The following is a 14,071-nucleotide window of genomic DNA, read 5'->3' on the forward strand; positions in this document are numbered from 1 at the left end:
GCGAAAAGTTGCAGGTGGTATGATTCCGAACAATTCCTCAGGCACTCCCCGTGACACAACCGATAGAGGATGCAGACTGAAGCTCATCTCGTAATTCCGAGGGGTCCAAGCTGTTTGAAACACTATGGCAGTCAACAATTCGAGCGGCCCTTCGTTGGATAGGTACGATCCAGAGGGTATTTTGGCGCCCCTGCCCAGAGATAAGAACAATATTCCATATGAGACCGAACTTGCGCCTTGTAGAGTTGTAGGCGTTGGTACTGACTGAAGTACTGTCTCGCTCTGTTCAGCACCACCAATCTTCATCGAGGCTAACTTGGCTTTATCCTCTAGATCAGCGGTCGGCAACCTTTTGGAAGGCAAGGGCCACAAGGTTGCAAAACAAACTAAAGGCGGGCCGCAGGCCTGATACTCGTATTAACCCTAGAAGCTCAGTATACCTACACATAATGAAGGGAAATAAGTTTAGTGTTTGTTATAAAATGACACAAACAGCTACGTTCTTAAGAGGCAATTACTACTGGCAATATTAAAAAACACTATTTTTGATACGTCACTTAAGATAACACATTCACGGGCCGCAAGTAAGACGTTCGCGGATCGCGTGTTGGCGACCGCTGCTCTAGATGATATCGAAACTGGACTTCGTTTGATATGTTAACGCCAAGAATTTCAATGGTAGGGGAGATGGTTAAAGATGTGCCCTCAAAACGAGGATAAACTACCATTGGTGACTTTTTAGTGGTGAACGCGCAGACTTGTGTCTTGGCGGGGTTGAATTGCACTAAGTTACGTCTACCCCATTCAGAGATTTTCTCCAATGAATTCTCTATTTTAGACACAAGTTTGTTTCGACTCTCAATGACATTTAGCCGAGAAATATTGGGGGAGCCGGTATATACAGCATCACATGTACTATCATTCGCATAGCAATAAATGTCGTTGGTCTGTAAGTCTGCAGTATGAACAGGGTAGGCAATAGCACACAGCCCCGAAGGACACCAGCATCAACAGACTGAGTTTCCGAGCATTCGCCGTCAACTACGACCTTTATGCTTCTGTCTGCTAAGAAACGTGTAACCCACTTGCATAATTTCTCGGGCAGCCCGTATGATGGAAGCTTTGATAGTGCTAGCGCTTTATGCCAAACCCGATCAAGGGCCTTCGCAATGTACAAACTAACAGCCAATGCCTCTCCCTTCGACTCAATTGCCTGAGCCCAACGATGAGTTAGGTACGCCAAGAGATCACCAGCTGAGCGACCCTTGCGGAACTCGTACCTACTGTTTGTCGCTTAGTAATCCCTGCCCCCGTAGACAAATGGCAAAACGCTTACGATAACGTTAACGCTAGCGCTACAAAATGTATGGATTTGACATTAGTATTCGCTAGCGAATCGATGACTTATGTCAAATCGCATACATTTTGTAGCGCTAGCGTTAGCGCTTTGCCACTTGTCTACAGGCCCTTGCCGTCCAAGTATCGAAGGAGAAGAAGATTTTATGTAGGTAGGTACTTAGATGATTTCATGATGCAAGTCAAAATATTATGATAAACAATATTAGCCATATTTTTTTATTAAAATACATACCCATCGCTACTTTCTCTACCAGGCCACGATTCGCTTCCATTTAAAGTTCTGTTTACTGCAAAAAAGTTTTTAATTAATTATAACAAAGTAAAATCTTCTTTTACTTATATTTTAGTCTTTAACAAAATATACGAGTGTGAATGTTCCTAAGAAACGCCTTCATTTATTATATGTGGTTGGGGTTTTATTTTTTAACCCCAAATACATAAAAGGATATAACGTTTATTTATTATTATCTTAAGTCTATTTTGGGGCAGAGGCATTCTATATAACAGAATAATATTATGTTAACAAATGATATAGGATAAAGACAAAAAAAATGAGAAAGAATTCGCAGCGCAACATCACAATAATTAAAAAGTACAATCGCAGTTTAGGAATTTATGTATAAAACATAATAACAAAGAAAGGAAAAAAAATTCGTAACATAGGAGCGACAAGCCGAGGTATACTATCACAGTAATAAATAATAATGTACACTTTTCATGCACTTGTTCCACTTTTATTAATTTATTTTATTACAATGATGATGTTTCACACGACTGGTTTCGATAAAATCATCATCAGGTGTAGTGCAGGTGATTTTAAATCTTTGAAAAATTGGTAAACAAAAACAGAGTTGTCAATGTCATGAAAATTTTCTACCATTTAGTATAATTTTCTACCAAAAAATAAATAAATTTGAAATATATTCTAACCTTTGATAAATTAAAGACTAAAACAGGAGTTTTACTTAAATAGCAACATAAATATAAAATAGGTCAAAAATAATTAAATTAAAAAAAATAATAATTACATTAAATACATCAACAATTCAATTTAAATGGCCTATTATAGGCCATTTAAATAAGTTATAATAACTACAATTGATAAATGATAATTGATAAGTAATAATATTATAATAATAATTCAAAAAAGTGTGAAAATCTTTACCTATATATATGTATTATTATTATAATGCATACATTTTATGAATAGGTTCACATCAAAGGTTACAATACATTTAAAATTTAATTTGTAAATTTTTTGGTAAAAAATTGTACTAAATGGTAGAATTTTTTCATGATGCTGACAACTCTGTTTTTGTTTACCAATTTTTTACTACACCTGATGCTGATTTTATTGAAACCGGTCGTGTGAAACATAATTGTAATAAAATAAATTAATAAAAGTGGAACAAGTACAATCATGAAAGTGTATATTATTAGGTATTACTGTGAAACATGAATTTCCACCAAGAAGTTACGGTACATTCAATATCATAATAGTACACTGTCTCAAATATTTAGGATACTTACAACTTTTCTTATCGCATAGGCGATTCCTTCGCCTGTCTCGTGTTATGGGCCGGCGTTTTGATGTGGCACGCACGAGGCTTTCTATTATTTCATCGTCTGCTGAGAGATCGCCACTGAAAATTAAAATAATAGAATAAATATCCGAAATATGAGCAAAATGTTATCTATAATAATCTACGGTTGATAGAGTAATCTTAAATCCAGATTCTAGACCATTCTAAATATCGAAATTAAGTAGTTTTTGGTGGAAAAGTGTCAGACAAGGATCATCTATTCAACCATCTTTATACATTTATAACATTGATGGTGTAGATAGGATACTTACTTGATGAACGTTCTCCGTATACTAGACTTTCGACGACCGTCGGTCAGAATGTACGTGTCGGCGTCTGCCTTCAGTAGCTCTTTTAGTGCAGTATCAGCAGTGTTTTCACCTGTCTTGGTAGAGTAATTGCCCACCTGTGACAAAAAAAAAAAACTTAAATATCACTTAGTTGTAGTACTGTAATTTTTAGGAACATAAAATCCTAAACTCTTCTAAAAATAAAATATTTCTCTTACGCACTAGTACCTCTATGACACTTTACGTCCGTGCTCTATGATTATCTTAGCGTAACGACATCATCGTAGAGTTAATTAGTTGCAATTTTTTTAATGTGTATTACCTACGGGTGTATCTAATATAAATTGAAACTTACATCAATGATCATCTTTCCTCTGGTCTTGTTTCTCTCTCTGTGGTTAGCTCTCTTCTCGAGTTGCTGTAAGACTCTCTCTCTAGTGGTGCGATATTCGAGGGCGAATTCAGCTATCACTTTCAGAAAATCAGAGGGCTTAGTCTTAACTATATCCGAAGCTGGCACTCCGAAGAACAGTAAGAATTTTGTGTATCTATAAAAATCGTCATGTTAAGTACTAATAATATCAGTGAGAGATACAGATGTAATAACAATTGCTTGCAATTATATAGAGGTACACTTAAGTTATTAAAATATCCATTCATTCAATTATCCGTTCATTCAGAAAAACGCAAGCTACAATTTGCATCGCAGAAAACAAAATATAATCGCCAAGCAACATATTCGGAAATGTTGGAAATTGCTCGTTCCGTATTTAGAACGAAATTACCTGCTCATGACTCTATTTTTAATTAGACTGAGTAAGATGATTCGCTCGGCTGCGTCGGTTAAGAATTCGTTTATTTTTGTCTTAAATATCTGCGAGCCGTCGTGTTTTGCTACTTTTTTCATGTGGTCCCAGGACGCTTTGCAGTCTGTCTCTAGTTTTTGTAAGTTCGACGTTAGCACGTCGAAGTCTACTTTAGACGCTCGGATAACCGGTCCGACCTGCGAATATTAATTAGCATAAAAAAATGATTACTACAAATTAAGCCTTAACTTCACATATAGGTATTTTTTGTAGCATTTGCATGCTCGGAAGCATCTCAGAATTATTGTCCATAATGATTTGTTTTAGTCGCAAAGAAGAGGTAACCTTACCTCGCTGAAAAAGTCTGTCGTATCTGGAAACTTCTCAATTATCATCTCACAGACGTGGTATAGAAGGGGGTGTTTGTGCACCGTGTCCTTGACTTCCATCACCTTTGACAAGTACTCCAAACGGAAGCCTTTCACTTGAGTACCATTTAGGAAACTACCTACAGACCTCAACGTAGATAGTATAACTTTAAAGGTCTTGTTCGATTTTAACAACTCAATTCCTTGCTTCAGGTCCATAAGGGGTTCTGCTATTTCTTTCTGTTGATCGAAATTTTTAGATAAATTTAGCACAAGATTAGGATAATAATTATTGCTGTCGTCCATGTACTTAGTATATTCAAAATTAGCAATGTTATAAAGAAACAACTTACTTCCAAATTATCGAAATCTAATTTGAAGACCCATAGCTTAAGTCTTGATGATAATTCGTTTATAGAAGCCAAAGTTAATAGAAACTGTTCAGCACTTCCTAGGGGCAAGTCTGGATTTGCATACTGTAAAATAAAAATACATTTTTAGATAATATCTTTTCATGACATGGTCCTTAGACTTATTTTATTAGTACTCTATACTTATATCTGAAATTCTATTTTATTTCAAGTGTATACTATAAAATAAAAAATCTAATGTTCTCGCTAGACACTTACTTGCGCTTCTTGAATTTTGATTTTCTCCTCTTGAGTGGGAAGCATCGTAAGTAGTTTCTCTATACCCTCTCGGCCTATGACTGTTGCGTCCATTTTCATGATGGCTGCCTTTATAGTTTGTGGTGTTGGTAGTTTCTTCATAGCGATGTTTATGGCGTTCGATCGCTTAGCGTCTAATATCAAGTTTCTCTTTGGTTCCATTAATTTCTAGAAGAAAATATTTTATGTAATATTGTGTTAATTGTACACATAAATAATAGAATTTAATAAATAAAGATATAATACTGACCTCCTATAAGTCGACGACAATACCGCACATGAAAAAAAATACATCAATAAGCAAAATGTAGGAAAACTCTGATAAATTCCAACACACAATTCAGATTAATAAAGGAACAGAAAACTTAAAACTGATAAAATTCTTAGTATTTCAACCCTCACCTTAATAACTAAGTCATTAGATCTAGACTCGAACAGATGTTCAAGCATTGCCGTGTCAATATTAATATCGGGGAGATCGTCCCAGATGAATCCTCCAACCTTTGACCTGACAGTTGGTGGTGCTGGATTCTCCTGAATTTCCCGCCAGAAAAGCTTGACAGTCTTTTTATTCTTTTTAATTGTGGAACTACCCATGTCACTAGATACGTCAGACGATAGGGAGTGTGTGTTGGAGTTGTTTCTCGGTAGGCTTGGGAAAGAGGTTGGTAAGGGAGGTGGTACTCCTACGGGAGGTAGGAGCATGCTAGGTGGAGGGGGCGGCGGTCCATTCGCCGCACTCACAGCCGGAGAGACCATGTCGTCATCTGAGTCTTGTTTTAGATCTGAGAAATCTAAATCGCACAGATGGAATTCCCTATTGATGCAGCCTTTCCTCAATTCTTCCCAATGTAAATCGTTTTCGGACACTTTGATTTCGTGCACTTTGGGGCTTTTCTCTACAGACGGGCTCTTTACAATTTCTGTAATAAATTAAATAGTAATAACAAAACTACTTGTAATAAATTCCTTACTAAATTATAAAAACAAATCATGAAAAGAAAACAATACCTTTTGACTGAGATTTGGCTAATTCTTCTTTGGCTTTCAAAACTATACCGGCCATATCAGATACCCTCAACGGTTTTTCTTCCGTTGTGGGACTGACTGGACTTATTAATCTTTGGGCTATATCCTTAATGCTATGCTCTCTATTTATGAGAATATTGCGATCATCCTTAGTTTCAGACGTGAGATCTAATTGCTTTTGCCGAATAACAGCTAAAGTGTCACCAGCGTTTACAGTGTGACCCAAGGTCCCATTTTGTATTCTTTGTTTCAAACCTGCTGTATATTTTTGATTTCCTGTAAAATTAAAAATAATTAGTATCATGGGCGATTTTTCCATGATTACAATTTAGTACAAATTTTCCAAAATAATAACAAAACAAAGCAAAATCATTTCTAAATAATAAAATATGATATTATTAGTGGGTTAGCAAATAAACAAACCATTCAGCAAAACATCCGGAAGTACGGAGCTCTTGGTGATTCTACTGGAGTATGGTTTTTCTTCTTCTTGATGTCCATTAATACCGTTGCAATTATGATTAACGGACCCATTGATGGTGCCATTCGGAAGAGAATATTTTCGACTTGCGTTCGTCACCAGACCGTTAGAAGAGGTGTATGATCCATTAGTATTAGTATGAATATCGTTACTGGTTCCGTTGTGTTGAACATCACCGTTGTATTTTTCAAACAGTCCTTTGTAAATATTTGAATTATTTAGTAACTCCTGTTGCTGCGCTTGTCTCGCGTACCTCTCTTTCCTTCTTTTAATTGCTGAACTGAGCTCTTTATTGTCTTTAGAGTCTAGTATAGATGGTAGAAATGGTTGACGAAGACTAGTCGTGAGTTTAGTTTCAGATTCCATATGGGAGATGATTGGTGATTTCGCTGTCAATAGTTAGTGAAACGCAAAAGTTAGATTAGTTGACAAAGCAAATGCAACTCAAACGAATAAGTTTCAACTCAAAAATGAAAAATATCAATTAACAAAAGTTATTAAGGTCAATGAAAATGACATGCAGAAACGAGTTTAAGTAACACAACAGTTAGCATGAACTACTCACCTTTATCTTTTAGCTGTTGTTTCTTTGATTTTCTCCTGCCGATTGTATTTAAATTTATATTTCTGCGTCGCACACAGGCTATTACCGATTCATCTAATTGCCTGCAAGTTGAATTTCTTAGTATTATGCTCTTGTTATTAATTACACGTTTATAATATATTTTAGGATAATCATGTAAGGTCTAGATGCGAGTAATTTTATTTGTTTTAGTTTAAAATCACTTTTTTTCTAGGGGAAGGTAATATCTGTCTGTCTCTATAACAAACGAAACTTGAACGTTATATAAATACTTCGATTTTTAAGTACTCACTTCAGAGCTGTACCAGTTTCATCACCATCTTCGTACAACAAAACTGCTTCGAAAATTTGTAACTGTCTCAGGAGATCCAAATCGGTTCCCTGTTTGGACATGTACAGTTGGATGATATCGTCTATACCCTGCTCCTGAAGGGAGTCCACCTGATCGTAATACATGTCCTTGTCAGGTAAATTGTTTAGACATCTGTTTATCAGGGTTGTGGCGTAAATGAGGAGTTCTGTGTCCGACGCGTCGAAGTCTTGGAGTATCTTCATGAGGTTGTACCAGGGTTTGCCATTGGGACCGTCGACTACGTTGATAGCGTCGATGAGGAGAAGGCAGTTTTTGTCGGTGTACTCGACGAAGACTAGCAGGAGTTTGAGTGCGGTTTTGACGACGTGCCGGAACTTGCTGGAGATGAGGGAATACAGCCACTGGACACATCGCTTGTGCGACATCACTCCGTGCATGCCATCCACGTAGAGAAGTATCTGGAAACGATAGATTAGTTTATATGGCGCTGAGACTCTTTTCAGGTTTTAGAATATCAAGAATGGCCTAATTGGCGCCACAATTGCTCTATTATAAAAAGTACAAGAGGGGTATTTAATGTACTATGGTAAACTTTTAACTATAATTATATAGTTACTTTACAAGGTGTAAATTTTTATCTCTATAAGACTCAGGGTAGTAGTCACTAGTTATATTGTTAAGCTATTCATATAATTGGTTATAATATAATATTCATTTTTATTCCATTCACTAACTTATTTTTTCTTCTAAATATTATAATCGAACCTATGCGAATGCTGAGTCAAGTCTATTCAAATTTTACTTCCTTACCTGTCCCAGAGCTCGCAGTATGTAGTCCAAGTAATTGTGGTCGGCCATGTTGCCCACTTGCATCAGGCAGTCCAGGCCCTTGTTGGCCACAAACTCGTGGACTAGATCCTTGTCAGACTGCAGGATCTGCTTCAGTGTGAACAGAGCCTTACGCAGCTCCCGTCCTTGAGAGTGGAGAAGCCTCTCTGCAAATACAGGTTATGGTCGTTAATCATCTTGCGGTCGTTTTTAAATGTTTTAAAGCTTTCTAGTATAAATACAAAGATTTGAATCATTTTAAATTTGGTTGGAAAGGAATTTCGTTAACATAACGACTCATTTTTTAATATTTGGCGTATTCATCCGATAGAGTTGTAACTCTTGTCATAGCCGTAACACCATGGTAACGTTTCAATGTTGGGTATTCAGGGTTAGAATGGAACCTTTTTAATTTTTTATGTATTTTAAATCAGTTTAAGTTTATATTATGACATATGTAGTTAAAAATAAAATTCTGTATTTCCGGTTTCCGTAAAAAAATAAAAGGGAACACGATGTATACTCACCAATGATGGCATGCACCCGGACGGAGAGCTGCGTGCGGAGGATCAAGGCATTTTTGCGGCTGTAACGAAAAGAAAATGTGTGGTAAGTTACCAAAAATAAAAACACACACCTAAAATGACGACCTCTGTGGCTCAGTTGGGGGGCTGTTGGTAGCTCAAGCCGGGGTCGCGGGTTCGAATCCCATCGAGGGAACAAAAAGTTTTCAAAGTTTCTGGATCATAGATGTGTGTTAAATATTTGTATCATAGTATTATAAAAATCTTAAATATATGTATAGTATAAAAGTATTAAATATATTTCCGTTGTCTGGTACCCGTAACGCAAGTACTTAGCACGGGACCAGACTGACGTGGTGTGAAGCGTCCATAGATATTATTATTATTATTAGATATTATAAAAAAAATTTACAGGTAAAATAAAATAAGATGGTAAATTAAGTAAATAAATGGCGGTAAGTATAGTAGAAGTGGAAACGAAACCAAAATTTGTTGGTACTGCGCGCTTAAAATATAAGGTCCTGTTTCACCACTTCCTGATAAGGTGCCGGATAGGCTTTCCACAACTTATTTGACAGATGCTCCATACTCTATCTGTCAAGTTAAGTTGTGGACAGCCTATTCGGTGCTTATCAGGAAGTCGTGAAACAGGCCCTAAGCGTTAGCTTTAATATATTCTATCTTCAAGTTATTTATTTGCCATGATATTGTTTTGTATTCCTTATTAAAAAGTGATGCATAATTATGAGTATGTTTCAACACAAACAAATTTAAATTAATTATTATTTTTGTCATTAATCTAACAGCTTGGGTAAAGTACCTATATGATTTGCAAATTGTTTTATTTCATGAACTTCGACAGGTTAGCGATTTATAATTTTAACAATTTTACAATTTTCTTGCACTTATTCCACTTTATTATATATTTCTTACAATGTAATATTTACACGACCCGTTTCGATACAATGAGGTATTATTGTTATGAAACATGAATTTCCATCAATAAGTTACGGTACATTTAATATCATATCTATATTAATTTTATGACAACTATTAAAATAATAATTTAAATAATAATATTATTTGTCACTCCACTTCTTAACTACGAGTATATGATATGGGTAATTTTCTTTAGGGAGTAAGTTATCCTAATTCCTAAAGTTATGCCATAAACGCTCAGGAAAGTGTTCAAAGTGTCCCTAAGTTTTAACGAAATTTACTCACTTATTATTCACATCTGCACTGTCACTTTTCGTCGATATATCCGAGTTTTCGTCATCGGAATCCAGCGTGAAGAAGAGCGAGTCCTCAGCAGCGATCCCGGAGTCTACCGACTCTTGTCTGGTAAAACAACGCTTCGAACAATGATCCATTTCTTCGCGCGAAACATGTGTGAACCTAGCGTCGCCATTCATTCCGATTTCTCATGTAATTATACAGAGTGTTTCATTTAATCACTATCCCGGGATATCCCTCGAACTTTCCCGGAAACGTATTGTCCCAAAACGTGAATTATCCCGGACTCGCACTTTCCTGGCCACGATCAATCACAAAGTCGAACAATACTGGACTCCAATTTTTTCGGACTTGAATTTTGCCGGTCTCAAACTTTCCCGGACTCTAGCTGCCCCGGATCGAACTATCTCGGATCGATGCTGATTTACAACTGGCTATGATCGTCGACAAAAATTACGTGTACGTCGCGAAACCGTGATCTGTCAACACGAGTGCGTCAGAGGATCCAGCGATTTTATCCCCCTTTTGGCGTACTTCCCACTTCCGATGACCGATTTTTGTGAAGCAAAAACATTACGCTATGTTATGCACGCTCCAGATTTAGAAGTTGACAATAATCTTCTTTTTTCTACCAAATATACGTAGATAACGCTTGGTTCTCGTATTACTTTTACTGGTCTTTGTATTAGGTATCTAGAAGTCGACGAAAACATTATCTTCTTTCTTTCCACTAGCCAAGGCTAGAACTTAGCTCCATCAAAGTTTTACTAGACTGGCTTTGTGTTATTTAATCGTATTATTTAACAGCTTTGACCTACTTAGCGAAAGTTAAGCATATTTTATTTATACGTGGTACGTCTACAGTCTACATGCAGGTACAGCTGATAACTGACTGTACGATGTGGATCAATATTTCACAAACACAAGTCAAGAAAGTGAAGGCCGTCTTTTTATTTTATTTCAAGAAGCCTATTAACATGATTAATTAATTAAAAACAGTTTCAATACTTACTAAAAAGCACAGACATAGATCATGATAGATGCCGCATGTGTATGTACTTCGCGTGCCATATCGTGCTCCCAAACGATGAGCAATGCTCGTCTTTCGAAAGTCTGTTCTTTAGTCTGCTATCGGGATTGGACGTCAATTGCCGTATTGAGCTGTAGAAATTCAAATAGAAACGTTGACCTAGATAAAATCTATGACTGTGCTAAAAAGTGATAATAATACAATCGATCTTTTACCAGAACAAATAAAATAGTCCATTCAGATATTTACCAGACACAACTAAACGGGACCCTTTCAAAAGAGCACCCCATCGTCACTTGCAACTCCCTAAGTTAAGTTAGGTGTTTTCTGTTTATGAGTGTTTTGAGTTTTTGGGGCGTTTTGCCTATCTCCAGTAATCTCTGACATCACCCTGTATAGATAGAGCAGATCATAGTGCAAGTTCATTGTTTCGCGTGCAGTTCTTGTCGCATCGCTGTAGCGATGGTTAAAAAATGTACCATGCCAAACACTCACGGTTTCGCTAATATTATTTTCTACACTTTCATCGATCAATCACTTTTGATTTCATTACTTTATAAAAAAATATATTCTTATGTCAATCAAAGTATTTTCATGAAAATCTGTGACTCAGGAATGCCCAACCTACAAGATACGTTGATGATGAAAAAAGGTTGTGTTATTCTTATCTAGTTAAGTATTACAGAACGGAAAAAACATTAGCAAAGGCTATTCGAAATGGAACATTGCAAAGACAATATTTAGGAGTAACGAGCTTAGAGCAATTCGCATTTACATTACAGCTAACCAGAATATGTTTACATGTAACAGTAACCCAAATAAACGTACATGTGTCGAATCTCAGTACTATTTTTGTTTCCAAGGAAAACGGTGCGTCGACCTTAGATCTTTTCTCTTAATCTTTACTAATTCTGCGGAAATTAGTTATATGGGTCGAGCGTTTTAATTATGCCAGTGGTCCAACGAAAGTCCACAAACAATTTTATTTTAGAAATATCTTGATTGATGGTAAATACGCATTTTGTGACATTGTTATCGTCATAAACTTATAATATACTGGTTATCGTATTTCGTTGAGAAGTTAGAACCAGAGCCAGAGGCTGTAATATGGCTACCATAGAGAAAACGCTGGCTGTTGATGATATGTACTCAGATAATGTTATATTATGGACGTGCTTGCCAATTTTAGTCTGTAGTGATATTCTATATATTCTTTCTCGGGGGAAAGGACAAGGAAGGAATATTAACTTACTTATCCTAGAAAAAACTATTATTATAAATTCGAGAATGTGTCTATTCTTCTGTTACTTTTAGGGTTCCGTACCCAAAGGGTAAAAACGGGACCCTATTACCGAGACTTCGACGTCTGTCCGTCTGTCTGTCTCCAGGCTGTAACTCAAGAACGGTAATAGCTAGAGAGTTGAAATTTTCACAGATTGTGTAATGTGTACCTATATTATCTATTGCCGCTATAACAAAAATATTAAAAACAAAACAAAACAACAGGTAGGTACATGAATTTTCCACAAAGTCCTTATTTATATGTGTACTTTAATATTTAAAAATAATATTAAAATAAAATCCCATACAAAAACCACATTTTGGTCTAATTTTGCTTTATACTGGTACGGAACCCTTCGTGCGCGAGTCCGACTCGTACTTGGCTGATTTTTTCAGGCATAAACCGATTTCGATTTGGTATGGGGATACTTTAAGTATTTAGAATTTTTTAAGTTACTGAGAAAGGATATATGACGGTTTATATCCCCGAAAAGCTACGGTTCCAGGGCAAAATTTTAGCACCACGGAGTTGTTAGCAATATTCAGGTATTTTTGCTGAATGGTAGGTACATGCGGCGGTACCCACAATTAGCGCCACATTCCTGCATCGCGCTATCGGAGTTTTCTAAGTACCTACATCGGTATAAAATATATAAACGACAGCTGAAATATATCACGTGGGCTCCGGCCTGACCGAGTATAACACCTCGCTCGGTCGGAAGATCTTACTTTGCGGCCTCCACGCATATCCCACAGTACACCTAGAGTAGTGTTTTTCAACTTGTGGTTTCCCATCCTCTAGGGGGTCACGAAGCTTTACGGGGGGTTCGCCAAGGGTCGCGAGACCTATTTCAGTAAAGACAATAAATATATTAAAATATTAATTAATTTATTAAAATATTAAGATTAAGATTATCAAGAAGGATAATTTAAATAAAAGGATAAGGATAATTATCTACTCCTTCGATCATATAATCTACTCACAAACATATATACATGACAAAACGCAAAGGGGTCGAGAAATATATTTTTTACCAAATGAAAAAGGTTGAAAAACACTGACCTAGAGTGCAAGTGTTGTATTAATAGAAGATGCATGTGTCAGGGGGTCGGGATTGCAGCGATTATGACAATTGGTGGGGGACAGAGGAAGCTGACGGTAGAGACTAGAGTGCGAATGTGAGGGGACCAAATACATCTCTTCCGCATTATGTCCAGCACTTTCTGATATTATGTTTAGGTACCTACTTGTACCTTCTGAATATGTTAAGGTACTTTCTGAATATAAACTTGCGTGCAAAAAATTCGACCCACCTCTCTCCTTGTGATTCAAACGCTAATAACTCAAAAAATATAATTAGCATTATTAAATAAATTTTGATAACGTTTGAAAGGTAGTGCATTAAAGATTAAATGATTGCTATAGGTATAACTGTAAATTGTTTACTAATGCTACAGCCTTAAACCAAAAAACGGTCAGACTGGCATAATATTTTAATTCCTGATTAATGACATCTTTCTTGTAAAAAAAACATAACAATTTGGTTGCAATATATCGTGCTGCCAGTGCCCTACCCTAATTGAAGCTTCCATTCGGTTATTCATTGAACTTATTAAATTTATAATGATGAACTCCTGAGGGATACTATCCCACTCTTCTTGTATAGCCACCCGGAGGTTCTGAAGGGTATC

General features: G+C 36.4%; 1 protein-coding gene across 3 annotated transcripts in view; it reads right to left on the reverse strand.

Annotated features, from left to right (window-relative positions):
* LOC121738398 overlaps nt 1-14,071 on the reverse strand; it is a 106,113-nt gene that overhangs the window by 1,028 nt on the left and 91,014 nt on the right. Inside the window, exons 6-20 of one of the 3 annotated variants that reach the window (XM_042130415.1) lie at nt 8,836-8,894; nt 8,291-8,475; nt 7,460-7,938; nt 7,150-7,250; nt 6,527-6,973; nt 6,086-6,379; nt 5,476-5,997; nt 5,036-5,244; nt 4,760-4,882; nt 4,389-4,646; nt 4,018-4,235; nt 3,588-3,780; nt 3,215-3,348; nt 2,890-3,002; nt 1,592-1,646 (exon numbers count right to left, since the gene is read on the reverse strand). In XM_042130415.1, the coding sequence (XP_041986349.1) occupies nt 1,592-1,646; nt 2,890-3,002; nt 3,215-3,348; nt 3,588-3,780; nt 4,018-4,235; nt 4,389-4,646; nt 4,760-4,882; nt 5,036-5,244; nt 5,476-5,997; nt 6,086-6,379; nt 6,527-6,973; nt 7,150-7,250; nt 7,460-7,938; nt 8,291-8,475; nt 8,836-8,894 (3,390 nt within the window). The remainder of the gene's footprint in view (nt 1-1,591; nt 1,647-2,889; nt 3,003-3,214; nt 3,349-3,587; nt 3,781-4,017; nt 4,236-4,388; nt 4,647-4,759; nt 4,883-5,035; nt 5,245-5,475; nt 5,998-6,085; nt 6,380-6,526; nt 6,974-7,149; nt 7,251-7,459; nt 7,939-8,290; nt 8,476-8,835; nt 8,895-14,071) is intronic. The other 2 variants (XM_042130416.1, XM_042130417.1) reach the window with 2 other exon arrangements.

Source organism: Aricia agestis, chromosome Z (genome assembly GCF_905147365.1).
Source record: "Aricia agestis chromosome Z, ilAriAges1.1, whole genome shotgun sequence".
Classification (NCBI taxonomy): domain Eukaryota; kingdom Metazoa; phylum Arthropoda; class Insecta; order Lepidoptera; family Lycaenidae; genus Aricia; species Aricia agestis.